Genomic DNA, 27,776 nt, shown 5'->3' on the forward strand with positions numbered 1-27,776 from the left:
CCAAACATCCTATAAAAAAATAAAGACATTAATTTCTGTTTTGCATATTGGAATACACACCCATGAAGCACAAGTCTACCCAAATGGGACCTGGCCAATAGTACACTAAGCTTTGAAACTGTTCCAGCCAGTCTATTAACACTACAAGAAACTCAACTGTCAATTCCTTTGTGGAAGTAAAACTTACCAGATAGAAAGGGGAACGAGGTGGTGGTGGGGGCTGGCGTCGAGGCCGGGGCCCACTGAACGAGGTAGCAGTGGGAAGAGGGCTGGGAGGACCAGAGCGCAAAGTCAGTGTCTCAGGCTCATCCTTGGGAACAGGTAGCCGGTTTACCATGGTGACAGGCAAGGAAGCGGCACCAGATGTTGAAACAAGGGAAGACGCCTGGGAAGCTGGAGCCTGTGTTAAGGCTGGGGCCAGTGCTAAAGTCTGGGTGGCAGATGGATCCAGAGTGGGCACAGGAACTGGAGCAGGGCTTAGGGTCAGTGTTTGCACCGAAGTTGGAACCAGGAGTGAAGCAGATGATGCTGCTGCTGGAGCCAAAGTCAGTGTGTGAGCTGGAGCTGGGCCCACTGGAGAACTTGGAGCCAGAGGGGGTGCTGGGGTCAGAGACAATGTTTGAGTTGGACCTATTGGTCCTCCTGGTGCTATAGATAGTGTCTGGGCTGGTGTTGGTACCAGTGATGATGCTGGAGTCAATGACAATGTCTGAATTGGAAAGGGCCCTTGAGAGCTCCCTGTTCCCAAAGAATGTGTCTGAGACGGAGACAATCCACCAAGAGTGGGTGCTAAAGTTGGGGCTAGGGTCAATGTCTGAGTAGAAGCCAGGCTTGAGAGAGGTGATGAAACTGGGGTTGATACCAGAGTTTGAGTTGATGAGGGAGCCAACACAGAAGTTGGAGCAGATACCAATGATGATGAGGGTAAAGGGGTTCCTGACATTGATGGTGGAGTCATAGCTGGAAGCGGAGTCTGCGATGCAGCCAGAACAGGAAGCGGAGCCAGAGGAGGAGTTGGAGAAGGGCCCAGGATTGTTGTCTGTGAAGCCGCCATAGGAGCCAGAGAGGTGGCTAAAGCCTGAGATGTAGAAGGTGCTGGAGCCAGAAGGGAAGCCTGAGCTGGAGCTGAACTTGGTGATGCTGGGAAAGGACTGGTCAGAGCTGAAGCTGGCACCAGGACAGGTGAGCATGCTGCGGCCACAGCTGAGTTCAATCCTGGAACATGTGAAGAGGTGGTAGCCAACAACAGAGAGTGACCAGATGTCTGAGGTGGGGACAGGGCTGGAGTAGTAGCCAAGCCTAGAGCCAAGGCTGACATTGATTGGGAAACCCCAGCAGATGCCAAAGGTGGTCCAGAGGCTGCTGAGACAACAGCTAGTGCTGGGGTCACACTGGTCAACAGGGCTGGACCTAAGTCTGAAACAGGTAAGGGTGCTGTGATGGGAATGGTTAATGGGGTAGAGGCAGGGGCAGAAAGTGTAGTAGGGACAGAGATGGGAAGTGAAGATGACACAGGGACTGAAACTGTAGAGGACATAGGACTAGAAAGGGGAGAGGAATTGTGAATTGTCATTGGAGAAGAGGCTGGCCCAGGGAGTGAGGATGGCATGTGCAGAGAGGAAGAGATGGTCATGGGAGCAGCTCCGGGTGCTGAAGCTGTGGAGACACAGAGGACAAGTTAGCTTGTTGATGAAAAATTATTTTCTGCTCCTACTACTACCTGTTCCATCCTTTCCACTAATCCATAAGCTTCACTAATTTTCCAGGAAGGCTTCAGTCCCATAACACGAGGTCCAAGTTTAAGAAATAGGGCCACCTGGCCTTTCTAGGATTCTGAGAAATGTATCTTGGATTAGGTCAAGGCTTGAGACTCATAGCAAATTAAGACAACATGCTAACAAAGGAATCTACTATGACTAAGAAAACTTAAGAACTACCAATGTCTCATTATGTTTGATAAAAACTTCTGGCCTCAGCCATTATGAACTCACCACTGACTTCAGTCGAAGGACTGTGGACCAGCTTGAGGAGGGGCCTCACCAGAGTGGGTGTGGGTATGGGGGTACGAGTTGTACCCAGAGTAGGTGAGGTTAGACGGCTAGGGGTTAATGTAGAGCGTGGTGTCAACATAGCTGGAAGCCCAGAACTTGAAGGCCGGGGTGCTGGTGCCAGTGGTGGAACAGGAGTCAATCCATCTCGAGGGGCCTGTCTCACTACAATCTTCACCACGCCTGTATTGTTCACCATGGATGGTGGCACTGCAAGAGGAAGCTACATTGAGAGGAAGGTAGAAAAGAAACAAGAGACGCAAAGAATGGAAGAAGTTCAGGGGAAAGGAAAAGTGGCAGACAGATACTAGAGATGCTGGCTAGAGAAACAACACTGAGGGAAGGCTAGACACATAGTAGACCCAGGGCATGCCTAAAAGGACCAAGGCCAAAAGGGCTGAGTAAATACAAAGGCCAAGAGCCTCACCCTGGTTAGCAGCAAGCGGAAGGCTGAGGCCAGTGGGGGCAGGGGTGGTGCTGGGGGTCGAAGGCAGCACAGAGACAGGGGTGGGGCCAGGGGTCGGGGCCACGGCCTGGATGAGGGCCACATGGGCAGGCTGGCTGATGAGGTGGTGCTGCCCCCCTGCTGACACCAGGTGCACCACATTCCCTGGGTTAAGGGAAAACAGAAAGGGAGAGAGAAAGAGAGAGAAAGAGAGAGAGAGAGAGAGAGAGAGAGAGAGAGAGAGAGAGAGAGAGAGAGAGAGAGAGACACCTATCAGCCTGAGGGAGAGGCAAGAGCAAGAAAGAGAAATAGGCAGGAAGTAACAGCTCTAGAATCATCTTTTCCCATTTGTTCGCAAAGACCCCTTCCAACCATACCCTCTGGCCCTACCCACCAAAGCTAAGAAACATTAAGGCCGACATCTAAGAAGAATCACAAACAAAGACAGAGTAAAGAGGAAAAAGGCAGGACAGGGGGTGGGTTTTACCTACTTTGCAGCGGGCGGGGCTGCCCCACAGCAAGCTGGCGCACCTGGGCACCAGTCAAAGTCAGTTTGTTGCCCTGGATTTGGAAGGTGAGAGGTTTGCTTCCCCCAGCACTAGTCATTGGACGTTGTGCCAAGGAAGCCAACTGTCCAATGCTGACCACTTCTCCAGCTACAAACAGAGAAAGCCTTATATACACAGAGCACATGTCTAAAACCACATCTCAGACCCCAACAAGGTATACATCACTTCTGAATCTAAATTTTTCCCATAATTTGCCATGTTCAACAAAGTAAACCTCTACTTTGTGGCCAATGCCATCTGTCTATAATCTCTTTTACATTCTCTAGTGGCCTGCTACCAGACATATAACCACTACTTCTTGCTCTGTACCACTTCTTTACTATCTCTTGCTCTCTCCCTCTCCCTCCACCCAGAAAACTGAACACTGGCTTTACACATACTGGGTAAGTAATTTACCCTTGAGTCAGCACCACCTGCCAGTATTTACGTTGCTAAGCTTACCACTATTTACTCATCTATGGGCCATCTTGTCACAAATAGTCAATTCCTTGATGTTTCTTCATTATTTTTTAAAATTATTGAGCAAAATACCTAATGTGAATTAGTTGTCTAAATTTTTATGTTCTCTTATTCCTCTTTTCCTACATCTCTCTAAAAAGACCCTCATCACATAGCCCTGATAACTTACAAGGCAGACGAGCCTGCATTTCAGGAGATAAGATGAGGCGTTGTGGTGTAGAATTTGGAGCTGGCACTGCTGTAGTGGTAACAGTTGCTATGGTGGAGGAGGTGGTGGTAGCAGCAACAGGAGATAAAGTGTAGCCTGGTGGCACTGTGAGGGGCTTCAACAGGCTGGAGGAACCTGGAGGTGGAGCTGGGCTCAGGCGAACTGGGGCAGGTGGGGCTGACTTCAGTGACAAGGTTGGTGTGGGAGGCTGTGAGGTGCCACTCATGACTCCCATGGGGGATGGCAACACTGCAGATACAAACATCTGTCAGATACAGCTTGACAAACACCTTAACTGGGCTGAAATTCCTCCACATTACTGTTGCTTCTAGCCTACTGAACACTATGCTCCCTAATCCTGCAACTATTTAATTTCACTGCTTCATACCCAGAAGTAATCCCATTACACTGGTTTCCTTTTAACTCACCCTGGGGGAGAGGACCAGTATTTGGCTGCAAGGGAGACAAGAGAACAGGTCCAGGAGGCCGGGATGCAGGAACAACTGGGGTTCCGGCAGGAGAAGCCGACACCATGAGTGGTGCTGGCAACACTGGAGGAACTGGACCAAGAGTGGGCTGGGCTGAGATCTCCGGGCCTGGAGGGGGGCGGACTGGGACAGGGCCAAGGGGAGCCCGTGGGCTGTTCACCACCACCACTGTACGGCCTTCTTGCTTGGGCACTGGCTGCAGCATCCTATGAGGAAAAAATCAAAAGGTTAAATAGAAACAGAAGGAAAGTAAGTAACAAAAGAAATTAAGACAAGACAGAAAACCTATACAAGCAAAGAAAGGAGACCACCTTAAGGATAAAGTGGGGCAGGAAATCAGAGATAACCAGAAAGTAACACGAAGAGGGAACAAAAACACAAGCAACAGAGAAGTACCTCCCAGAATTCTCCCATCATTCTGCTTCCTAAACTCCTGTACTGCAGCACACTCTGATGAAAGCTGCATAAACTAACCTAACTTACAAGTCTCTCTATTCTAATTCCTGTATTTCAAGAAACCCATCCCCTTATTTCTTAATGCATGTACCTGTTGACCTTCATCTTCACTGGCTTGGGACGAGGTGGAGGATCAGGAGCAGTAGCTATCTCTAACAGTATTCGACGGGAAAGACGGTGGCGGGGCAGAAATGTATCAGCCTCATACCGAGAGACTCGACCCTCCAGGCCAATAAGATCAAACCGACCCATGTCAATTCGCTGCCACAAGAAGAAGCACAAAGCATGGAACCATTTTGGTAATAATGTCTTGGGTATGACTCCAAAAGTAAAACAAAAAACAAAACAAAAAAAAAAAAAAAAAAACCAACAAAATGGACATTAAGCAATGTAAATGATATGTATAGAAAAACACAGAGTAACAGGCAACCCATAGAAAGGATAAAGTATACATCACGTCTCTAACAGAGGTTAATTTCCAGAATATATAAAAATTCCAGCTTAATGACAAAACAACTGGTTTTTAAAAAAACCAATCAACAATGTCTTGGATATAAACATCTCCAATGACATATAAATAATCAATAATCACTTGAAAAAATGCTGAGGTTACTTATTAGAGAAATGCAAATCAAAACTACAATAAATTAACACTTCACACATTAACATGGCTACTATTTTAAAAACCCTGGAAAGGATGTGAACAGAACCCCTGTAACATTGCTGATAGAGATGTAAAATCAATGTGAAATATATAGCAGCAGCTAGGGATAAATAAGGCAGCTCCTCAAAACATTAGAAATAAAATTAGCACATAACCTAGCAACTTCATTTTTGGGCACAGACTCAAATAGAAAGCAGGGACTCAAACAGACTGCTGTATTTATGGCCGCACTGATTATAAGAGATAAAAGGTAGGCTGGGTATGGCAATGAAGGCCTGTAACCAACCCCAGCATTCAGGAGTTTGAGAGATCCTGGGTTCAAGGATGACCTGTACATAGCCACACCCTGTCTCAAACAAATTTTTAAAAATTCAATTCATTTAAAAGTTAGAAACAAGCCATATGTCCACTGAGAGATACATAAATAAAATGCGGCATTATCCACATAATGAAATTCTATTTAGTCTTAAGAAATCTGTCTGAGAAGAGCATTTGAAGCCCTGTTTGGCTTTGGCTTCTCCAACAAAAACTCTCACCTGGAATTCCTTGTTTTCCACCCTGCTGGCCAGCCCTACAAAAACTCCCAGGCTGCTAGCCCCCACAGTGAGCCAATTCTTCAAAGTCAAAATAAGGCTAGCATATATTCTGGAAGAGAAGTGAGCAAGTGAAGTGGACAAAACTGTGGGCCTGGTTGAGTCCTAGTTTCAGTTGCCCTCCCCTAAATAGGACAACTGATTAGTGTGGAAAGGAACCCTGTATACTTAATAGCCATGTAGTGAGAGCTGCATTCCACTGCAATGGACATTAATGGCCCATCTTGGGATATTGCCAATCCTAGCTTTTAAGCTATGAAGGGAAACCCAAGTTTTGCTTTACTATTTTCCAATAAATAAAAGAAGGAATGTGGGAGAGGTCCAGTATGAGTTTCAGATTTCTTAACTCATCAGTCTCAAGGACACTACTTAAATGAATGATGGGAACAAAAGGCTCAGCTATTGTCAAGGTTTACATGGACAAGTGGCTCCATGATTCTGACAGAAATCCTGAAAGTCTGCTATTTTCCCTCAGTGGTCAACTCTGAACTAGAGATTGATGGGTGATTATTGATAACCTGCCACATTTCCTAGTCCACTTGTAAATGTGAAACTAAGACTATAGGCCTGTTCTGAACCTCAAGAATAAAGGAGCTATCTCCCTAGCTAGCCTCTATCTAGGTTACATTGGAGAACACAAATACATGCTAATAAAATGTTTTGCGGTGTCCCTTTCACTATACACTTTCCAACCACAGCATTTTAATGATCAAGAACTTTTATTTGGGAAAGTTGCTACATGTAAAGCTTATTATACATAATGCTTCTAAATGCTGAGATTACAAACTATACCACTATGGTCTGACCAATAAAAATACCCTCACTTTGTTTTGTTTTTTAAGAGTTTTTTTCTGTGTAGCCCTTGATGTCCTGGAACTCACTCTGTAAACCAGGTTGGCCTTGAACTCCGAGATCCACCTGACTCTGCCAGCATTAAAGGTATGTGCCTCCACCATTGGCTAGCTAAAAGTACCCTCACGTTTTTCAGTTATCAAAGTCTCAGATACTGCAGAAACAAGCTAAAACTATACAGTTGAGAATAAGCTTGAATTTTTGATTCTTTTACCTTCACATCTCTCAAACATGGACCACTATGTTCAGTTGATATAGTAATGGGTCTTGAACTCACTGCTTTTTGCATACTAGGCAAGAACTCTAACTGGGCTATACTCCAGGCCTAACAATCTCTGTAAGAAGTTATATTAACTTAAAAATTGGTTGAGGGAATTTTTTTTTTTTACACATGCCACTGTGTTGATACACAGATACTTTAGGATTCCATTTTATCATATACTTAGAATAGTGACAGAGTAGAATGGTAGATAGATGTCAGTGGATGGGGAAAAATCGAATAGTTTTTCAATATATACAACACAGTGTTTCAGCTTAAAAAAATAAAGGCAGTTCTGAGGATGGATGGTTGAGATGACTACACAACATAAATGTCCTTGAGGTCACTAAAATGTAAACTTAAAATTGGTTAAAAGAATACTTTTGTTGAATGTATTTCATCACAATTACAAAATTAGGGGATTCAGGAATAATGGGACATGCTGTAATCGTAGCACATAGAAGGTGGGGGGCAGGTGGAACAAGAGTTTTAAGCTATTCTGGAATAGGTAAAATAGTTTCTTAAAAAGGTGGGAAAGGGCCAGGCTTAGTGGTGTATGCCTTTAATCTCAGAACTGGAGGGGCGGAGGCAGTGGAATCTCTTTAAGTTTGATGCTAGAATGGTCTGTATAGTGAGTTTCTAACCAGCCAAGAATACACAGTAAGACCCTGTCTTTAAAAAGAAAAAAAAAAAGGGTGTGGGAGAAGGAATAAGAAGTATTTGCCAAATAATTGTAGATATGCCTGACTTTTGTTTTCAAAAATATTAACTTCGTTTTCAAGCACACTGTAACCTGGGCCTTATAATCCCTGCATTGATGGACAAGAACGTTTAGAACAATTAACTTGCCAAGGGTCACATGATTAAAGAATAATGATGCTATGAAAATAGTACAGAGTTGATTAAATAGGGAAATAGTAAATGTGAAAAAGGTCAGACCGTAAAGCAGAGGAAGGAAGTTTGTAAAATAAAACCACTAACCTTAGGGGTAACTACATACCTGGAGTGGATGCACTTCAGTGGCCCTGAGTACCAGAGAAGCGGTGCTAAAGCAGATGCCTGGGGTGATGAATGGGGAGGTAACAGGTCGAGGGTCAAATAGATTTGGATGATTGCAAACTTTCCGCAACTGCATCAAAATGTTGATGACACTCATAAAATGGCCTGTAGCTAGTGTCTCCTTAGTTCTGGGGATAGAGGAAAAATAAGTAAGGAACATTGACAGCTACCTGGGTTCTAACCTAGTGTACCAAGATCTACCCTTAGTCCTTTCTTACGTAGTCTGGGCCATGAAGTCATCATAGAGACAGCGCTGGCGCTTGGAAAGTCGGCACCGGATAACATGCTCATACTTTTTGGGCATCTGCTTCTCAACATCCACCTTAACTCGCCGCAGCAAAAAAGGTCGCAAAACCTAAAGACAAATGAGCAGGGTGCTAACAGAGAGTAGGCACTATGCTTCCCATAGTCTTCCTACATATGTCTTGGTTCCAGGATAGGCCAAGTACTTGCTTAAAATTCATCAGACATGACATATATTAATTACACTTAGGCACAAAGTCTCTTCCTCTCATGTAACTTACTGTTGACAGGGAAGACAAACACAACAATAATTATAAATAACATACAAAGATGAACCTAGAGCAAACTAACTTTGAAAGAGAGTTGATTCAAATTACAACTGGAGGAATAAGTATTTGTTATGTTACATACTACAAAAATAAGCCAGGCTGCGACTGCTGAGATTAAAGGTGTGTGCAGTACTATCATCATCTGCTGTGATGTGTGAGACAGTATTAGTCTTCTTAACAGGCCTAAAGGCCCTGAATTCAATTGCCAATACTTAATAAAAAACAAAAAAGTGGCTTTGACATTCTAGATTTCTAGAGGCAATAAACCTACAATCACACGATAAAAAAAAGCTCCTAAAACCAAAGGAAGGTTTAATCTTAGGAGGCAGAAGAGGGCATATGTCTGAGAGTTGAAAGCCAACCTGGTCTAAGAATCAATTCCAATACAGCCAGGGCTACACAAAGAAACCCTGTCTCTGAAAATCAAAAAGAAAAAAAAGGAGGACCAGGGACAACCACTACATTCCCACAAAATAAAGAGCCAAGAGATACAGCTCAGTAATAAAGTACTTATTTGTTTAGCTAGCATATGCAATAATGCTCTAGATATAATTTCCAGTACCACAAAAGGATAGTGGCATATGCCTTAAACCTCAGTGATCAGAAGGTAGAGAAAGGGGGATCTTTGTGAATTCAAGGCCAGCCTGCCTGGTCTACATATGGAGTTCCAAAACAAACAACAATAATCAAATCACATTAAATAAATCCTGATTACGGCTTGAGATGGCTCAGGTTGCTCTTATGGAGAATCTGGGTTCAATTCCTAACATGGTGGTTCACAACTATCTGCAATTTCACTTCCACAGTATTTACACTCTTCTGATTTTCTTGAACACTTGGTATATTGTGTGATGTACATTAATATATGCAGAGGAAAACACTATATAGATACAAATAAAAATCTAAATAAATTTGTCCGCACAAAGTGAAATCACAACACATTATCAAGACCCAATAAAAATAAGGGGAAAACATCCCCAACTACAGAAAACAAAGAATAACTAAGGCACAGCTGCTCAGCCTGGCAATGATTATTCTCTTCAACACTACAGCCTGACAACTTAATTTAGCCCAACACTGACTTCTCCCTTTAAAGCTTTACTAAGCATTGCCTTTAACTTTTACTACATTGTACATAGGGTCCTACCTTGTGGAGGCGTTTGACTAGACCTTCATTATATTCTTGGCTTCCCTCAATCATGCCAGTAAGAGGGTTAGAGAACCATTCCTTGAATTCTCTATGAGACTGGAAGACATGTGGCATCAAAAAATGCATCAAGGACCACAGTTCCATGAGGCTATTCTGCAAGGGAGTTCCTGTCAAGAGCAGGCGCCTCTGGCTGTAAAGACAGAAGTAATTAGAACAGACAGTAAAATTTCAACTTTCTAAGCATCCTTAATATTGCTGACTCAGGCAGCTAATACTTCATGGCAAGACAAGTCTCTCATGAATCTCCATATTCATCTTTACCTGTTAAAGTTGAGCAGTGACTGCCACCGTTGGGACTTGAAATTCTTGATGTTCTGAGCCTCATCCAGAATGAGATAGCGCCAGTTCTTGCGACGAAAAGCCTGGTGATCCTGCAGTACCAGCTTGTAAGATGTGATACACACATGGAAAGCATTGGGCTTGGTCCAGCCCTAAGAGGTCAAATAGAAAACAGCTTATGATGAGATCAAAAACACACAGGAAACACAAGGGGAATGGAAAGACATGTTACAGTACTCAAATACAGAAATCAGGTTGGAGGAAATGAAATAGTACCAGCAAGAGAACTGAGCAACAGGAAAATGAGGCAAAGTAATTCATGTGAGGAAAGGATCTAAAACTGAAGGAAACACCAGTAAGGGAAATGATCACATGGAAAACCAAACCTGCCGCTTGAGCTTCCTCTCTTTCTGAGCTCCATAGTAAGTGAGGATTTTAAAACTGGGGCACCAACGTTTCAATTCCATCTCCCAGTTCAACATCACGCTGGTGGGAACAATGATTAAATGGGGACCCCAGTTACCTGTTTAGCAAAAAAGACATAGAAAGACTATGTAAACTTTGTGGCTCTGGTTAAACAACAATAACTAGTATCTTTCTGATAATGCTTAAGACCTCAGAACTTATGCTGTCTTTGTGTAGATACTGACTAAACTCAATGAGGCTACAAAGATAGCAATAAGAGAAACAAGTAACTCACTTCCTTGCAGGTGAAATCACCATTAAACAAGCTCCCCCCAGTAATTAGCCACAAGGTCCCAAGGGGGTTAAAAAATCTACCTTTCTCACAGGCCAAGTGAGCAAGCAAGGAGATGGTCTGGATTGTCTTTCCCAGTCCCATCTCATCTGCAAGAATGCCATTCAGCTTCTTCTCATACATAGTAACCAACCAGTCAAGGCCAATGTGTTGGTATTCTCGGAGTTGGCCCCGAAGCAGTAGTGGAATAGGTGTCTTCACCTAACAGAAAGGGAATTATCACACACGGTGGAAATAAGGCACCTGTTAGTAGGAAGCATTAAGTCAAGAGATGGAAAGTAGAACTACAGGTTGTAGGTACCTGGGTAGTAGCCAAGGTATAACCCTTGGGTTGGAGACTTTCAGCTGCTGCAGCAATATCAGTAATTTCTTTCTTGGGCCCTAGAGTGGTCGTGGGACCAGGGGTGGGAGGTCCACTACCCGCATCTACCTCACTCCTTTCATCATCCCGAGCAAGCAAGTATTCTACTCCAAAATCATCATCATCATCTCCCTCATCTTCTTGTTCTTCATCTGCTTGACTCTGTGACTGAGCATCCTCAGACTCATCAGACTCAGAATCTTCTGACTGTGAACTCCCACTCATTTCTTCCACTGAATGTTCATCTTCCTCATCCTCACTATGCTCCTCAGCAGAATCTAAGTCAGAAGACCAAAGCTCTTGGTAAGCTGTTCCTCTAACACCAGCACTTCCCAGTTGCCCTTTAAGCCAAGTATTTACCTGACTGACTGCTACTATCTTCTTGAGCTGCCTCTTCAACTTCTCTTGCTTCCTCTGGTTCACAGTCAGAACTATTGGCTTCAACCTCATCTTCATCTTCACTATTCCCCGAGCCTGGAGCAGAGGCATCATAGGCATATGCCCCTGCATACTGCTGCAGTAGCTCCTCCATAGACAGCTCACCTGATAGGGTAAAGACAAGTAAACATCTAGTTCCTTTGAGAGGATTGGCAAACAGGTATTTTAATGATACTGGTTTATTTCACCCAGGTATACAGGAAGACTAGTTTTCATCTTTAGCACTAGCTAGTAAAACCAATCCTGATATCGACTACAGTAGGTGCAGCATTCTCCCGAGAAGGACAGTACCTACACCTGTGAACTTCCCCACCTTTTTTTTCTCTCACTGCTGATAACTTATTATCTGTTAATAGCACACTGACCAAATATTAATTACTCAGATCTAAGTAATCTATTGAAGTGGGCAATGACATGGGCCACTTAGTGGGGGAAACTGTGTGCATTTAATCTTCAGGTTTTAGACTTTTCTATTTTTGTGTTGCACTGTTCTGCAGACACTCAATTTCCTTTCCATGGTGCCTGATCTCATCAGCAGTTTTTCTTCACGATTTCTAGTTTGCTCTCAGAAGTGTCAATCCTCTTCAAGTTTCTCACTGTTTCTGAAGGCTCCACTGATTTCTCAGACAGAGCCAGTGCCCATGTCCAGGCTCTCCAACCAGTGTGAGCTCAAGCCTTCTTGAAGGATCCTCACTCCCAGGATACCAAACCATGCCTGAGCCACCAATGCTGAGCCTTCTGTTGTCTCTTGAGCCACTGAAATATCCTTCTCAATTTTTGGTCAAATGTTACTAATATTCTGTTACAGTGGCTATTCCTTCAACTGAGATCTCAGTTCAAACTCTTACCATAATCATAACACTTTCTACTTTTAAGTGACTTTCATTTATAAATCTTTTTGTTGTTATACCTGAGTTACACAAGAAACATACATAATAATCAAAAACTGAAGATAGGAAGATAAAAATATGAAACTATTTATCCACCAATTTTCTACACAGTAAAGACAGCAAGCAGATTTTCAGCAAAATATCTGGTAAATGTCACCTTCTCGAGCCAACTCGCTCAGTTCCATTGCATGATCCACCTCCCCTTCCAACTGCTCTTCAGCTGCTATAGTGTCCTCTTCATCCTCTGCTACAAAAGGAGAATCAAGTTTCCACTGGTGAGTCCACCAAAGGATGGTTCTAAAACCATGGTCACACACATAGTTTGGGTTAAAATTTCAGCGAAAAACGAAATAAAGACATAAATATAGGAAAGGGACTTGTAGGGAAGACAAAAGGTTGACAGAGGTGAAAGGTACAAGAAACCAAAGTGTATTTTATACATGTATTAAAATTTCAAAAAACAAATCTAATTAATTAAAAGAGAGAGAGCAGAGCATTGCTGACATATGCCTTTAATTCCAGCACTTGGGAAGCAGACATGGATCTTTGTAAATTCAAGGCTAGCCTGATCTATATAGAGTACCAGGACAACCATGGAAACATAATATAAACCCTGTCTCAAGAAAACAAAGCAACAATAGAAAAACAACATAAGAGGTCTGACCTTCATCTTCATTAGCAGTAAACTCTTCATCATCTTCATCTGGATGCCAGCGCTGTTTGTTACACTGTGTGACAGAGGAAGACGAAGGGTTTGCCTGTATGGAAAAGGGTAAAAAGTGGAAGGACTTAACATATGAGCACAAAGTTGAAAGGGTGCTGTGGTGAAAGCCTTTAATCCTAGCACTGGGGAGACAAAGGCAACTCTTGAGTTGGAGGCCAGCCTAGTCTACACAGTAAACTCCATGTCAGCAGAGAGTCAAAAGAAAAACAACAACAAAACGAACAATGAGGCCCTATGTGGTGCACCTATCTTTAATACCAGAACTCAGGAGGCAGAGGCAAGGGAATCTCTGTGAGTTTGAGGCCTGCCTAGTCTACAAAGTCAATTCCACTGTAGTCAGGGCTGTTACACAGAGAAACCCTAACTAAAACACCAAACCAAACCAAAAAAGTTGAAAGACGCAGAGATGTAGATCAGAAGAGCATCACTGTTCCCTTGAGTAACAGCTGCCACTGGTAGAGTATCAGGGCAAGGATGTAATCAAGGGCTTTCTTTCAGCACCAGCTACCAAATCCTGACCCCACTGACAAAGGAAGGACCTGTGAAAAGTGCTAGAAAATAAATAAAGGGGGACCATGACCTTAATCCAAGACATCTACAGGCAGAACTTTCTGAATCTGAGGTCCACACAATGAGCTAGGATACTTAATGAGGCTCTCTTTCAAAACAAAAATAAAACAAAAATAAACAAAACAAACAATCCCCAAGACCCCCACTCCCCAAAATAAGGAAGGGGAAGAGAGTGAGGGGCTAAATGGTTATCAGCAAGCCTGACAACAAGCTCAGTCCTTTGATAGGCAGGTTAGAAGTAATCCCACAAAACTGTTCTCTGACTTCCATATGTACACACACACAGATACAGACACAATTCTAATAATTTTTTAGGTTAGCCTAATCTACATGATTAGGCCAGCCAAGATGACAGTTAGACCCTGTCTCCAAAAATAAGTAAGTAAAATGAAATTTAAAAAGAATTAAATCAAGGGCCAAAATGTTATTTTAGTGGTTAAGAATACTTTTCTGCTTCTAGAAGACCTAAGTTCAATTTCCAGCACCCTTCTCAAGTAGCTCAGAACCATCTGTAACTCCAGGTCCAGGGGATCTAAGGACTCTAGCCTATGCTGGCATCTGCTATCTTGTATGCATATCTATATACAGAAACAACAAATCTGTGTTTGTAATTTCAAATTAGAGGTCATAAAATTTTAAGTTACAATAATAATAATTTAAAAAACCACCTTAACACGCAGACACACAGACCAATGATATAGAGGTCCAAAAGATTTTTTTTTTGTTTTTGAGACCAAGTCTCACTATGTAGCTCATGCTATCTTGAAGTAGACCAATCTGGTTTCCAAGATCCACCTGCCTCTGCCTCCTGAGTACTGGAATAAAGATATATGAAATTATATAAGCTCCAAAAAAGATTTTAAAATATTTTTAAAAATTTATTTATGTCTATGGGTAGCTTGCCTATATGTACATTTACACACCAGAAGAGGGCATCAGATCCCATTACAGATGGTTGTGAGCCACCATGTGGGTGCTGGGAATTGAACTCAGGAACTTTAGAAGAGCAGCCAGTGCTCTTAACCCCTGATACATCTCTCTCCAGCCTCCTCCCAAAGATTTTTAAGATGACCATCACAACTCCCGAATTCATATTACTTAACAATTTTTGTGTGCGCATACACACACACACACACACACACACACACACACACACACACAAAATAAATAATTTGCACATTTGTGCATGCTTGTGAAAACCAGAGCTCACTGTTTGGTGTCTCAATCACTCTCCATTGAACTTGGAGCTGAGTTAGCTACATAAGCAAGTCTCAAGAACACTCCTCTGATCTCTGCCTCTTAATGTTGAGACTACTATAACAAACCACTGCACATGCCTTTTTTTACATGGCAGACTGGAGAATGAACTCAAGCACTTTACCAGTTAAGCTATCTCCCCAGCACTCCCCTAGGAATTTTCTAAGTACAATAAATGCTTACATTATAAGAAATCTTGTCAGTTGTAGGCTTTAACTTGGCTTGCAAATGATCAACTTCCCTAGCGATGAAACCCCAATTGTCCTTAACCCAGATTCTTAATACCATGGATCAATATATGCCCAGGATTTTAGAGCTGAAAATTTCCACTATTTCCCCTCTGAAACTTCCTTCCTGTACCTCTTCTGTTTATACCTCCAAATCCTGAGAAGGCTCCTCTTCAATATTTTCTTCAGGCCCATCATGGGTATCACTGTCATGAGAAGAAGGTGTTTGAGAGGGGCTAAAAGGTCCACCCAATAGCTGAGGAGGGAGAGAACGGAGCAACTCTTCCAGTGGCAGTTCTCCCTCATGTCGAAGAAGTTCAATCTCACGCCTCTGGGTCTCTGCATCATTGCCTTCCTGCTGTTCTTCAACCTCAATGGTCTCCTCATCATCCTCTTCTTCTTCCTCTTGGGGTTGAAAGTCCCCATCTATAGCAGGAGAACAAGGTCACAAAGTCCACGGGCCCTGCAAGCCACAGGGTGGGTTTTCAGCTCTGGAAAGGGCACTTGGGGAAGAGTAATAGGACCAAAGAGCACACACACCTTCATCATCCAGCCGAGAAACAGGGGGTGGAGGACTAGATGCTGCTGAGGAAGAACCAAGACAAGGGGAAGAGCCAGCTTTGCTGGAGGCTAGTGGCTGGTTAAGGCTCTGAGACAGAAGGTCCGAGTACTTCTCAGTCTGCCCTACAATGAAGTCCAGGTGCAGGTCCAAGGCTTTCTTACGTTTTTCTTCAAGCCGAGACTGTTGTTTGAATTGTACCACCTACCATAATCACAAGAGACATCAGTCACCCATAATCACTTGTTTACATAATCTCAGCCAGTTACTTAGGGACACTACATTTATGCCAGACTTTGGCTTGGTCATTCAGAAAAAGCTAAAAAAAAAAATATACACACACACACACACACACACACACACACACACACACACACACACACACACATATATTTTTAAAGGGCCTGTGATCTATACAGAACTTCTAACAAACAAAAAAAAAAAGGCGAAAATAGTCAGAAACTAAATAAACACAAGTATCTAGGAGCTAAAAAACATGAGCAAATCTATCATAAGTTGGATCTTTAAAATAATAATAGTCAGTCAGTGGTGGCACACATATTTCATTATCAACAGAGGTAGGCAGACCTCTTAATTCAGGACTAGTTTGGTCTATTGAGCAAGTTCTAGACAGCCAGGGTTACAGAAAGAAGTCTTATTTTCAAAAACTAAAAATCCAAACAAACAAATTACAGAGTATGTGCAGCTACTAGTGTAGGTCAGTAGGAGAGAATATACTTAGCATAAACATAGTCCTAGGTTTAGGCGGGGGCTTAGGGGTGGTGGTGTTGTCTTCTTTAACTACTTAACAAGGAGAACAAAGCAATAGAAAGAGACCATGTGTAAATGGCCAGGTGTGTGAATTAACCTCAAATAAAATATATTCAAAAAAGTCTGGAGGTTAAAAGACAGTGACCAAAAGCAAAGCACAACGTAGCAACAGGAAGTTCTAGGTTAATAAAACTAAAACCATAGGTGGGTATGGTGACACACACCTTGAATCTCAGCACTGAGGAGGCAAAGACAGATCTCTGTGAGTTGGAGGTCAGCCTGGTTGACAGAGTGAGTTCTAGAACAGCCAGGGCTATGTAGAGAGGCCCTATCCCACAGAAACCAAAACAACAACAACAAAAACTAAAAACTTGAGGTTGACGGAACGGCTTAGTAGGTAAAGTCATTTGTTGCCAAGCCTAACAACCTGAGTTTAACTAAGATACACAAAGTGGGAAAGAGAGAACCAACAACTTCCACAAATTGTCCCTGACCTCCACACACCAGCTGTGGTTTATGTGCACATAACATAAATAATTTTTTAAAAATGGGGCTGAGGGCTGGAGAGATAGGTTAGTGCTTGAGCACCGACTACTCTTGCACAGGACTGAAGTTTAATTCTCAGCACTCACATCAGGCAGTTCACAACTGCCTGTAACTCTAGCTCCAGAAGATCTAACATTCTCTAGCTTCCAAGGTCACCAGCATTCACGTGCACATCATATACCCATATACAGACATATAGATAATTTAAAAATAATGAAAAAAAAGGTTTTTTAAACTTGGGACTAGAATGATGGCTCAGAGGTTAAGAGCATGTATTGCTCTTTCTGAGAATAAGTTTGGTTCCTAACATTTATATCAGGTTGTTCACAATAACTTATAACTCCATTTCCCAGAGATCCAACTTGCTCTGGTAGGTATGTGGGTATCTGTATATACATAGGGACCATAATTCTCATATAGGCACACGCACATACATAACACCAACAAATCTTTAAAAAGTTTTTACCTCCAGGCACAGTATATGTTATGTCTCTCACAAACAAACGCCTAAGCATGCTAGCTAAAACAGGTTTTTTCTAAGTTCAAGGGCATCTTGAATTCCAGGAGTTCCAGGCTAGTCTTGACTATAGTGAGACCTTGTCTCAAATGCACAAAAAAAGAAGAAAGGCAAGATGGCTCAACATCAAGACGTTGTGAGTTGAATCCTTGTGACTCACATAACAAAAACAGAAAATAGATACCCACAAACTGTCCTGTCCTTTGACTTCCACTATGTGTGATGTGGTATGTCTCCCCACCCCAAACCTAAATACACAGATAATAACAAATGTCAATCCCTCCAACGCCCATTCCAAGCCTAGGTGTTAAATGGCACATCCTCAGAACTCTGAGACTGAAGATGGCTCTGGAGGAGATTGAAGATGGCTCTGAACCAGCATACGTTACATAGACAGACTGTCTCAAAAAATACGAAATAAACATTGCAGCCAGGTAAGCATACGAAGAAAAAATGAGTTCAAGACCAATCATCATACTCCTATAATCCAGCACTTGAGAGGAAACAGAGGGAAAAGGATCAATCCCTGCTACACAGTGAGTTTGAAGCTAACCTGGTCTACTTGAGATTCCTGCTGCAAAAATGAACAGCAACAACACAAAGGGCCCTTAGAAGATGGGAGTATCAGGAGTTCAAGGTATCCTTAGCTATATAGCAAATTTGAGGATAATGTGAGTTACATTACAGCCTGTCTTAAAGCTAAAATAGTAAGAAAACCTGTGAAATACAGAATACCCGTCCCAAACAATATAGTATGACAACTATTTATGTAATACTTTTTACATCACAATTTGTATAATAAAACAATCTAAAATTATTTGAAACTCTTCTATTAGATGTTCATATATTATATACATTTTAAGTCCTGGACTTAAATATCTACAGATTAGATGCCCACACAAGCATAATAATGGAGATGAGGGTTAGGATGGAGAGTTAATTGCAACTTAACATAGGGGCTGGAGGGATAATTAAATAAACAGGACACATGTTAATATACATCCTGCAAAAATAGATGGTCTAGGAGTCAAGAAGTCCTATTCACCCCCCAAATATACAGTAGATATTTGCCACTATGGAACAGACTGTTGGGTGCTTTTAACTGAGAAGGTAGGAAAGGGAAGCCAAGTCCTTCTACCTTGTAACACTCAGTGGTGGGAAGGTCCAGTACACAGGGAAATGTCAAAAGAACTGGAATTGCAGTGTTTAGTTCCTCAGTAAGTTTTAGTCAGGCCTATTAATATACCTCACTCTAAGCTAGTCCAGGGCTATCTCCATTTTTCCAGCCTCATTGCTCACCTTCTCCACATTGCTCCAGAACTGCCTAACATCTTTGGCCATGGTAGAAGCAATCCGGCGCAGCTTGGACTGTTCCTCTCTCCGAGCTCGTTCCTCCTTTTGTCTCTGCTCTTCATGGTGCCGGATCACCATACGTACTACCTATAAAAATAATGACCCAGTATGAAAATGCATAAAATGTCCCTATACACACAATCAAATACAAACATAGTCAAGGGCAAGAAAAGGCTTACTTCTAAATGCAAAAACCACCAAGAGGGGTATATTAATTCATTGACTTTATTTGTGTGTGTAAGACAGAGCTTCTCAGTGTGGCCCTGTCCACCCTAGAACTCTGTAGACCAGGCTGGTCCAAACTCAAGAGATTAAAAGGTGTGCAGCACCACCTCCCAGCTAATCATTAAGTAAGGTTTAAAAAGACCTGAAAACATACAGACGTTACAACAAACAGGACATACCTTACGGGCCACACCTCGTTTCCATCTGCGCTCTTGAGCAAAGTCAGCAGAGAGCCACTGCATCTCTTCACATAGATAATCCCAGTGTCCTTTAGGGCGGGGAGGCTCTGGCACTTTAGGTAGCCTTTTCAATGACCAGAATCCTTCCTTCCGAAGTTCAGCAATCCGAGTTTCAATTTCAGCTTCCTAATGTGGGGTAATAACATTGATTAAGAGTTCCTAGACATACAAGTCATATGGCAAGAATCCTGACCATTGAATGGGCTTGGTGTTTTATGCTCATAACAAGCCTACAAGGTAACAGATTCTATTGAGAGTGGTATGGAGAGCTATCTAGAAAATTAAATGATTTTCCTGAGAGTATATAGCTAGGAAAGAACTGGGAATCAAAAATAGAAACCCGAGCAAGGTAGCACATGCCCACCCCCCTTTTTTTTTTTTAAGATTTATGGGCTGGAGAGATGGCTCAGTGGTTAAGGGCACTGTCTGCTCTTCTAAAGGTCCTGAGTTCAAAACCCACCAACTACATGGTGGCTCACAACCATCTGTAATGGGGATCTGATGCCCTCTTCTGGTATGAGCCACCATGTGGTTGCTGGAAATTGAACTCAGGACCTCTAGAAGAGCAGTCAGTGCTCTTAACCGATGAGCCATCTCTCCAGCCTGGTAGCACATGTCTTTAATCCCAATCCTGGAGGGCAAAGGCAGGCAGAACTCAGTTCCAAACCAAACTGTTCCACATAGCAAACTAATAAAGGTTACATACTGAGATCCTTTCTCAAAAAGAAAAAAGAAAACAAAATACCCAAAGAAGCAATTAAATGTTGACATATGCAAGCATATGCAAGCGCACACACAAATACCTATAAACATAATACAAGTAAAATAGGTATAAAACCCAGGTCATAATTTCATATTCTTTCTGTTCACACAATCTCTGAAAAACCCGGAACAAAGATGAGCCTCAGGAAAACATATTCCAAAGAAAGTGCCTGCTTATTTCTTAACTATAGAGGGGATCTTAGCACTGTAGAAATCTACTTCTTAGGAATATGATTTCAGTCTAATTTAAAATATCACAGGCTACAGACTAGATAAAAATGGGAAAATAAGTTTTAATACTATAACATCTTATAAAGTACTTCAGTATCTAATGCCTTCTTTATTTAGATTTATTCTTTTGCTTTTATTTTTTTGGCTTTTTGCATTTTTTTTTTTTTTTTGAGATAGTGTCTAGCTCACTTTGTAGTCCAGTTTAACTCAAACTCTGTGATCCTGTATCATCACCTCAGAGTGCTGGGAATACAGCTACCTTGATTAGCTCCTTTATGTTTTACTTTCCAGTTTCAAAACAGGATTTTTCTGTGTAGCCCTGGCTGTCCTGGAACTCACTCTGGAGACTAGGCTGGCCTCAAACTCAGAGATCCACTTGTCTCTGCTTTCCAACTGCTGGGATTTAAAATGTATACCATCATCAACTGGCCTAATTTTTTTAATTATTATTTAACTCGCCCCCCTTTTTTTAAGACACTGGCCATTTCATATAGTTAGGTGGCCTTGATCCCATTATAGTTCACTTTCTTTATCTCCCAGTGTTGAAATTAGAGGTGAGAGCCACCCAACCTAATTCTTTAAATCTGTTAACAGTAGAGAATTTGCCTAGTAAATGCAAAAAGGCCTAACTAAGTTCAATCCCCAGAGCTGTATAAAGAGAAAGTTCGAGAGTATACTTACTAAAAAGACACCTCTATTCTGACAAAGGAAAATGAAAACTGGGACATAACTCTGATAACAACACTTGCCTAGAGCAGAAAGATGGTTCAGCAGTTTAGATCTGAGTTTGATACTTAGCACCAGAGTGGCTTATAACTCCCAGTTCCAGAGGATGTGACACCCTCTCTTAACACTAAGAAGACCAGAGATGGATGTGGTTTATACATACCTGTAGGCAAGGTACTCATATATACAAAAAATATAACAAATTAACCTTTAAATAAAAGGGGAACACTTGCCTAGCATGTACAAAATCTCACTTTAGGCTGAAGGAAGGTTGGTTATGTTCTTTCTTTCACTTGTGTATGGGTGTTTTGCCTCCATTGTATGTTTGCAAACCACTTGAATGTCTGATGCCCATGGAGGCCAGCAAAGGGAACTGGATCTCCTGGAACTTAAGTCAACTGTCATGAATCTTCATGGGCCTTCTCAATACATACATGTTTGGCTTGCTCTGCAATTTCTGCATGGCTCTTCTCCCACTTTGGACCCCTGTTGACCAGGTCAGCAGAATGAGATAAGCTGAAGCCCTCCAGAGGAACTGTGGTACCATCTTGTGGGCCCGGAGGTCCATCTAGTGAGGAATCTTGAGCTATATGCTGCGGGGAGATGCCACCTGCCCCACTAGAAGCTGGAGAACTAGATGAGGCAGGGGATACAGGATTGCTGCCTGTCATGCCGTCCGACACCATCTAAAAAAGGGGAAAATATGGAGAAAAAGGATGCTAAGCATTGTACTAAATGCTTTAAATACATTTTTATATTCCATTTTACAACAACAAAATGCAAAATAAGGTATCACTCCCATTTTGACCAACACAAACACTTTGTTGTCTTCTTTTTTCTTTTTGGTGGATGTCAAAGGGAGGATGCTACAGTTGAAGACAAGGCCTTACTGCACCTGGCCTGAAACTTATTACCCTCCTCTCAGATGCTGGATTAACAGGCTAGTGCCAGTACAACAGCCTTGAAAAGTTTTAACAAATTAAAATGGTAGAGCTAAATTATTGGTAGATTTTTGACACGAAAGACTAACATGCTGATACATACAACTACCCAAATTCAAGACTTCTACCACAGTGATAGAGGAATAGCTCACAAAACCAAAACCTTGTTTGTTACACAAGACTACTATAATACGCAATGCTTTTGTTCTTTTTGTCCTTGAGATAGTCTATGTACTTAGAGATGCACATGTCTCTGCCTCAGGAGTGCAATGATCAAAAGCATGCTATGATTTCAAATTTAATAGTCCTTTTAGGACCTTGATTTTATTCACATAAAGAGGAAGTATGGCAGATTCATCTATGCAATTTGAGTTACCATAAATACCAGAAGAAAAAAAAAATCCCCTAAATTTCACTGATGACATAGAGATGGAACAAAACTCTTCCCAAGTACCCACAGTATCAACTATAAAAGAAATAACTGGAAAACAATTTCCCACTGAAATATGACAAAAGAACTCACTCATGAAATCCAACCCAATACAGAAGTCTCAAAATGCCTCAAATTTGGGCTGGAGAGATGGCTAAGTGGTTAAGAACACTGGCTGCTCTTCCAGAGGTCATGAGTTCAATTCCCAGCAACCACATGGTGCCTCACAACCATCTGTGATGAGACCTGATGCCCTCTTCTGGTGTGTCTGAAGACAGCTACATTGTACTTATATATAATAAATAAATAATTCTAAAAAAAAAATAATGCCTCAAATTCCTACCTCAGTTAAATGGATAAAAACTATTAAGAAAAACTCGAAATATCAAATCCGATGAAACAATGCAGAATGCTTACTTACCTGGATCATGCAAAGCCCTGCACTCAACTCTCAGCAACATATTTGAAAGCCCAAAAGGATATAGCTCAATGCTAAAAGAGTTTGCTTGAGGACTTAACTTCGAAGGCCAGAACATCAATTAAACTAGCTATTTATAGTGGTACAGGTGTATAATCCCAGCATTCAGGAGACTGGAATACATTAAAAAAAAAAAAAAAAAAAAAAAAAAAAAAAAAAAAAAACCTTCCCAATTCTCACCTCCATTTTGAAACAGGGTCACATGCAGCTCAGGTGAGAATGGCCTCCAACTTCTTTGGTTGTTGGCTTTTTATTTTTTCCAAGACAACGTTTTTCTGTTTAGCTCTGGATATCTTAAACTTTCTCTGTAGACTAGGCTGTCTTCAAAATCAGAGTCTGACTTCTCTGTCTCCAAAGTGCTCGGATTAAAGGTATGCTCTACCACTACCCAGCTGACCTCAAAGCGTTCTGATCCACCATGCAAAGTATTGGAATTACAAATCTGTGCCACAATACCTAGTATATATACACACAGAAGTGGGAATCAACCTAAGGCCCAATCCTGAGCCTTGCTCATAACAAACACTGTACCAACTAAGCTATATCCCAGCCCCACAAGAAGCCACATCTTATTTGCCCCCACCCCCTTCACATTCCCATGGTTTGAGGAAAGAAAGAATATCTCAGTTAAGGCTTACCCTGTTCCAATTCCAAATGAAGTTAAACTATCCTCAAAGCCTTAGAGGAATTTCCATTTATAGCCTAGCCTAGACCTCTCTTTTTTCATTTTTTATTATTCTGAGAGAGGGTTTCGCCTAGAATTTACTCTGTAGTCCAAGCTGGTCTTGAACTGCCTCTGCCTCCTGAGTATTGGGATTAAAGGCATGTGCCACCACCCCCTGGCTTTGTCTTTTAAAGATGATTTGTTTAAGATTTATTTACTTATTTTATGTATGTGAGTACACTGTTGTTCTCTTCAGACACACAAGAAGAGGGCATCATATCTCATCACAGATGGTTGTGAGTCACCATGTGGTTGCTGGAAATTGAACTCGTCGAGACCTCTGGAAGTACAGTCAGTGCTCTTAACTGCTGAGCCACCTGGCCAGCCAGCCCGCCCATCCATCCATCCATCTTTCTTTCTTTCTATAAGACAGGGTCTCATTATGTAGTCTTTACTGACCTTGATCTCATAGATATCTGCCTGTTACTACCTCTGAGTGCTATAATTAAAGCATGGGCCAGCACACCCCTTCAAGATACTGTACTCTTGGAAATTGAGCTTATTATTATCTAAAGTAGAAGTATCAGAAGCTAAGCAAGAAACCAAGTGCCTTTGATCACAGCATTTAGAAGTCAGAGACAAATGGATCTGAGTTCAAGGCCACTGAGGTCTATAGAGCAAGTTCTAAGAAAGTAGGTGGAGAAACTCTTGTCTTAGAAAACCCAATTAAAAAATAAAAAATTAGTCTTGACATGTTACACCATCTATTCAAGAACGAAAGAGAGTCCAAACTCAGCTACTTAGGTGGGTAATAAGACCTGCAACACCACTTCTGTCTCAAAACCATGGATTAGTTCACAGAAAGTAATCAATGGAACCTTCCCCACTTTCAAACCTGTGTCTGTAGGATTGGGAGCTGAGGATGAGCAGGGGAGGGGCTGCTCTGCATGGTCCCACTCCCAGGCTCCTTGCTGGATGCCTGAAGAATGACTGGGTTATTATCACCGTTGCTGCAGGCCGAGTGGCTGGTGTCCGGCTGCAGGGCATGCTGGGAGCTGGCCTCATTCTGGGCCACCAGCCACCGGGACCTGCCTTCCAGGGCCCGGGGCCCACCAGGGCGTCCCAGCCTCCGCTCAGGTCCACCAGCCTCTGGAGTACCTATAGTTGGATAAAACAAACAAACAAATGAAACAAAACAAGAAAAGAAAAAAAAGTAGAAATAAAATTAAATGCTATGAAAATAATTGCTTTTTAGACAGATAGGGTCTTAGTCTACCATCCAGGAGGGCCTAGGACTTACTATCCGCCTGCCTCAGCTTTCAAAGTGCTGGGGTTAACTGTTTTCAAGGATAGGTAGCTTAGCTGATTCTGCCTAGCACCCATAAAACATGGGCTTAATCCCCAACTCTACATAAAACCAACAGGGTGGCAAACACCTTCAATCTGAAAGCTTAAATAAAGACCAGAAGTTCAAGGTCATCCTTGGGTACACATCGACTATGAGACCCTTTTTCAACATGCTACTTATTCTTATGTTTCTTGGATATTTACTATGTATCAAATACCTGGAAGTACTTGCCTAGCCAAAAGGTAAGACAAACATACTATTAATATATGCCTATTATTCACAACTATTTGGGACACTGGGGAATGATTGTTTGGACATAGGCACTAAAGACCAGCCTCAAACACATAAGATCTCATTTCAAAAGATATATGCCAGACACCCAGCACTCTGGAGGTAAGAGGCAGGTGGATCTCTGCGAGCTCAAGGCCAGCCTGGTCTATAGAAAAAGTTCCAGGAGAGCCAATGCTACAAAAATAAGCCCTATCTCAAAAAAAAAAAAAAAAAAAAAAAAAGCAAAAAAATATATCAGGTGTGGTGGTTCATGCCTATAATCCCAGCACTTGGGGTGTAAGGTAAAATGACTGTTATGAATTCAAAGTTGGCTTGGACTAGAGACTGAGAACCCCTCCCTTAAAAAGGAAAACAGAGGAGCAGGGAGAAACACAACTGAGGACAAAGCTCACTTGGTAGGATACTTGACTAGTACCCTCAGAGCCTGAGATTTCATGCCTAGAACCACACAGAATTGAGTGTCATGGTGGTACACTTGAGGCAAGAGGATCAAAACTAGTCAAGATTATTCCAAGCTATATAGATTGAGGCCAGTTAAATTATGTGAGCTTGTCTTAAAAGAAAAGTAAAAACAATAGTAGGAGAAATTCAATACAGAATGTTCCAACACTGAATAAGCCAGGTTGGTGGCATAGGCCTTTAATCCTAGCACTGGGAGGCAGAGACAGAAATCTTGAGTTGAAGGCCAGCCTGATCTACAAATCAAGTTTTAGGACACAAAGGGTTACACAGAGAAACTGTCTGGGGAGGCAGGGGGGACAACAATAACAAAAAGAAAAAAAAAACCAAAAACCAAACCAACCAAAAAAAAAAAAAAAAAAAAAAAAAAAAAAAAAAAAATCCACAGAAAAATAGAATGCTCTTAGTGCTCTCCCTGGTAATGCTGAGGTAACACCTTCCCTTACTCAGCCCCAGTTCCATTGTACCACTACCACCAAACCCTCCACAGAAAACACATGCAAATATCCATTCACAACCTATTCTCTCATTATTTCATACTCTTTCTGCCATTTAACATCAGCACATGAAATTGTATCTGAAGGTGAGTTCACCTGTGTGAGCAGAGACCACACCCCCTGTGAAAGTCTGCACTTCCACGGTGCCGTACTGTAACGAAGGAAATCACACCTAAAACAGGAGAGGAAGCAGCAGTGAGGATACAACCCACATTTGTCAATCGATATCCATTTAAGGTTACTTACACCAGCTTTATTGAACTTTTAAAAAACACCCAAGTCATTTCATATAATAGTAATAGGAAAAGCTAATGCTTCAGAAAAATAAGACAGTAAACTGGGCTAGTGAGGCCATGGGTGTGAAGAAATGCTTCAATGATTTAAGAGTATTACTCTTGCAGAGGTCCTGAGTTTCATTCAAAGCACCTATATAGAAGCTCACAGTTGCTACAATTCCAATGGACCCAAATTATTCTTAAGGCCTGTTTGGACACCAAGCAGGCATGTGGTATATGTACATGTTGTGGCAACAAAAGCAAATCATGTTTTGTATGGAGAGTTTCACAGGGTTGTACATTCTGTCTGGATAAGAGCAGAGACAAATATGACAACAAAAAGTTTTAAAAGCTAAAAGCACTTAAAGCTCCGACAGACAAATGAAGGACAGAAACCTCTCATCTAGAAGCTGACAAATCCTCCTGGAAGCCTGACAGCTTCTTTGCCTTTTCAATGAGAGTTTAACAGAAATAAGGGTGGAGTTCCCCAAAACAAAAAGCAAATAGTTGGTAATAAAGTAAAGGACCCTTTGAATACAGAACGAGCGAGATGAAACAGCCAAAGAACTTTAAAGAAAGCTTTTTAAGCAGATATAAGTGAGGAAGGCTCAAAAGACCCAACAGCCGACAAGCAGGGTTTAAGTATTCAAGGCCCAGAAGCATATGCCCAGTTAACTCCTTATCTAGGTGCTGTGTTGCCTCCAGAACATTCCGAGCATTGGAGGAAATCTAAATCCATGAGGCCTGAACTATTGACTTCAGCCTTTACTATGATCTCCCAGTACCCCTCAGTACACTGACCCAGCATGACCCTTGACCTCTGCCAAGTTTTTGCTACCCAGACAGCAGCCCCGCCCCCTCACGGTCGCCCACCCCACCCAACGTGCGCGCCAGGATGGGGGAGGGGCTGGCGCGTGCGCGGCTGGAGGCGGGGTAAGCCGGCAGCGCGCACGGCCGGGGGAGGGGGGGGTGGTTCCCGCCAGAACCCAATCCCATAGACTGGGTCACAGGACTCCGAAGTCCGCGTCCGTCAGCGCCCCCCATATCAACAGACCGCAAAAGGCTCGGGAAGGAAGAGT

At 42.2% G+C, this 27,776-nt stretch overlaps 1 protein-coding gene across 3 annotated transcripts in view; it reads right to left on the minus strand.

Moving 5' to 3' along the window:
• SRCAP (Snf2 related CREBBP activator protein) overlaps window positions 1–26,570 on the minus strand; it is a 46,583-nt gene extending 20,013 nt beyond the window's left edge. The window contains exons 1-24 of one of the 3 annotated variants that reach the window (XM_080911985.1): window positions 26,519–26,563; window positions 24,723–24,985; window positions 21,749–22,000; window positions 19,536–19,721; window positions 19,078–19,218; window positions 15,926–16,148; window positions 15,534–15,811; window positions 13,272–13,365; window positions 12,765–12,854; window positions 11,640–11,822; window positions 11,220–11,557; window positions 10,942–11,119; window positions 10,548–10,684; window positions 10,144–10,313; window positions 9,820–10,012; window positions 8,319–8,455; window positions 8,042–8,228; window positions 4,765–4,934; window positions 4,158–4,423; window positions 3,691–3,978; window positions 2,985–3,149; window positions 2,476–2,658; window positions 1,992–2,258; window positions 188–1,656 (exon numbers count right to left, since the gene is read on the minus strand). In XM_080911985.1, coding sequence (XP_080768111.1) covers window positions 188–1,656; window positions 1,992–2,258; window positions 2,476–2,658; window positions 2,985–3,149; window positions 3,691–3,978; window positions 4,158–4,423; window positions 4,765–4,934; window positions 8,042–8,228; window positions 8,319–8,455; window positions 9,820–10,012; window positions 10,144–10,313; window positions 10,548–10,684; window positions 10,942–11,119; window positions 11,220–11,557; window positions 11,640–11,822; window positions 12,765–12,854; window positions 13,272–13,365; window positions 15,534–15,811; window positions 15,926–16,148; window positions 19,078–19,218; window positions 19,536–19,721; window positions 21,749–22,000; window positions 24,723–24,776 — 5,649 coding nt within the window. In that variant the 5' untranslated portion in view covers window positions 24,777–24,985; window positions 26,519–26,563. Of the gene's footprint in view, window positions 1–187; window positions 1,657–1,991; window positions 2,259–2,475; window positions 2,659–2,984; window positions 3,150–3,690; window positions 3,979–4,157; window positions 4,424–4,764; window positions 4,935–8,041; window positions 8,229–8,318; window positions 8,456–9,819; window positions 10,013–10,143; window positions 10,314–10,547; window positions 10,685–10,941; window positions 11,120–11,219; window positions 11,558–11,639; window positions 11,823–12,764; window positions 12,855–13,271; window positions 13,366–15,533; window positions 15,812–15,925; window positions 16,149–19,077; window positions 19,219–19,535; window positions 19,722–21,748; window positions 22,001–23,343; window positions 23,453–24,722; window positions 24,986–26,518 lie in introns of those variants that run through there. The other 2 variants (XM_080911986.1, XM_080911984.1) reach the window with 2 other exon arrangements.
• Between the last annotated feature and the right edge of the window lie 1,206 nt (window positions 26,571–27,776).

Source organism: Micromys minutus (assembly GCF_963924665.1).
Source record: "Micromys minutus genome assembly, chromosome: 2".
In the NCBI taxonomy this organism is placed as follows: domain Eukaryota; kingdom Metazoa; phylum Chordata; class Mammalia; order Rodentia; family Muridae; genus Micromys; species Micromys minutus.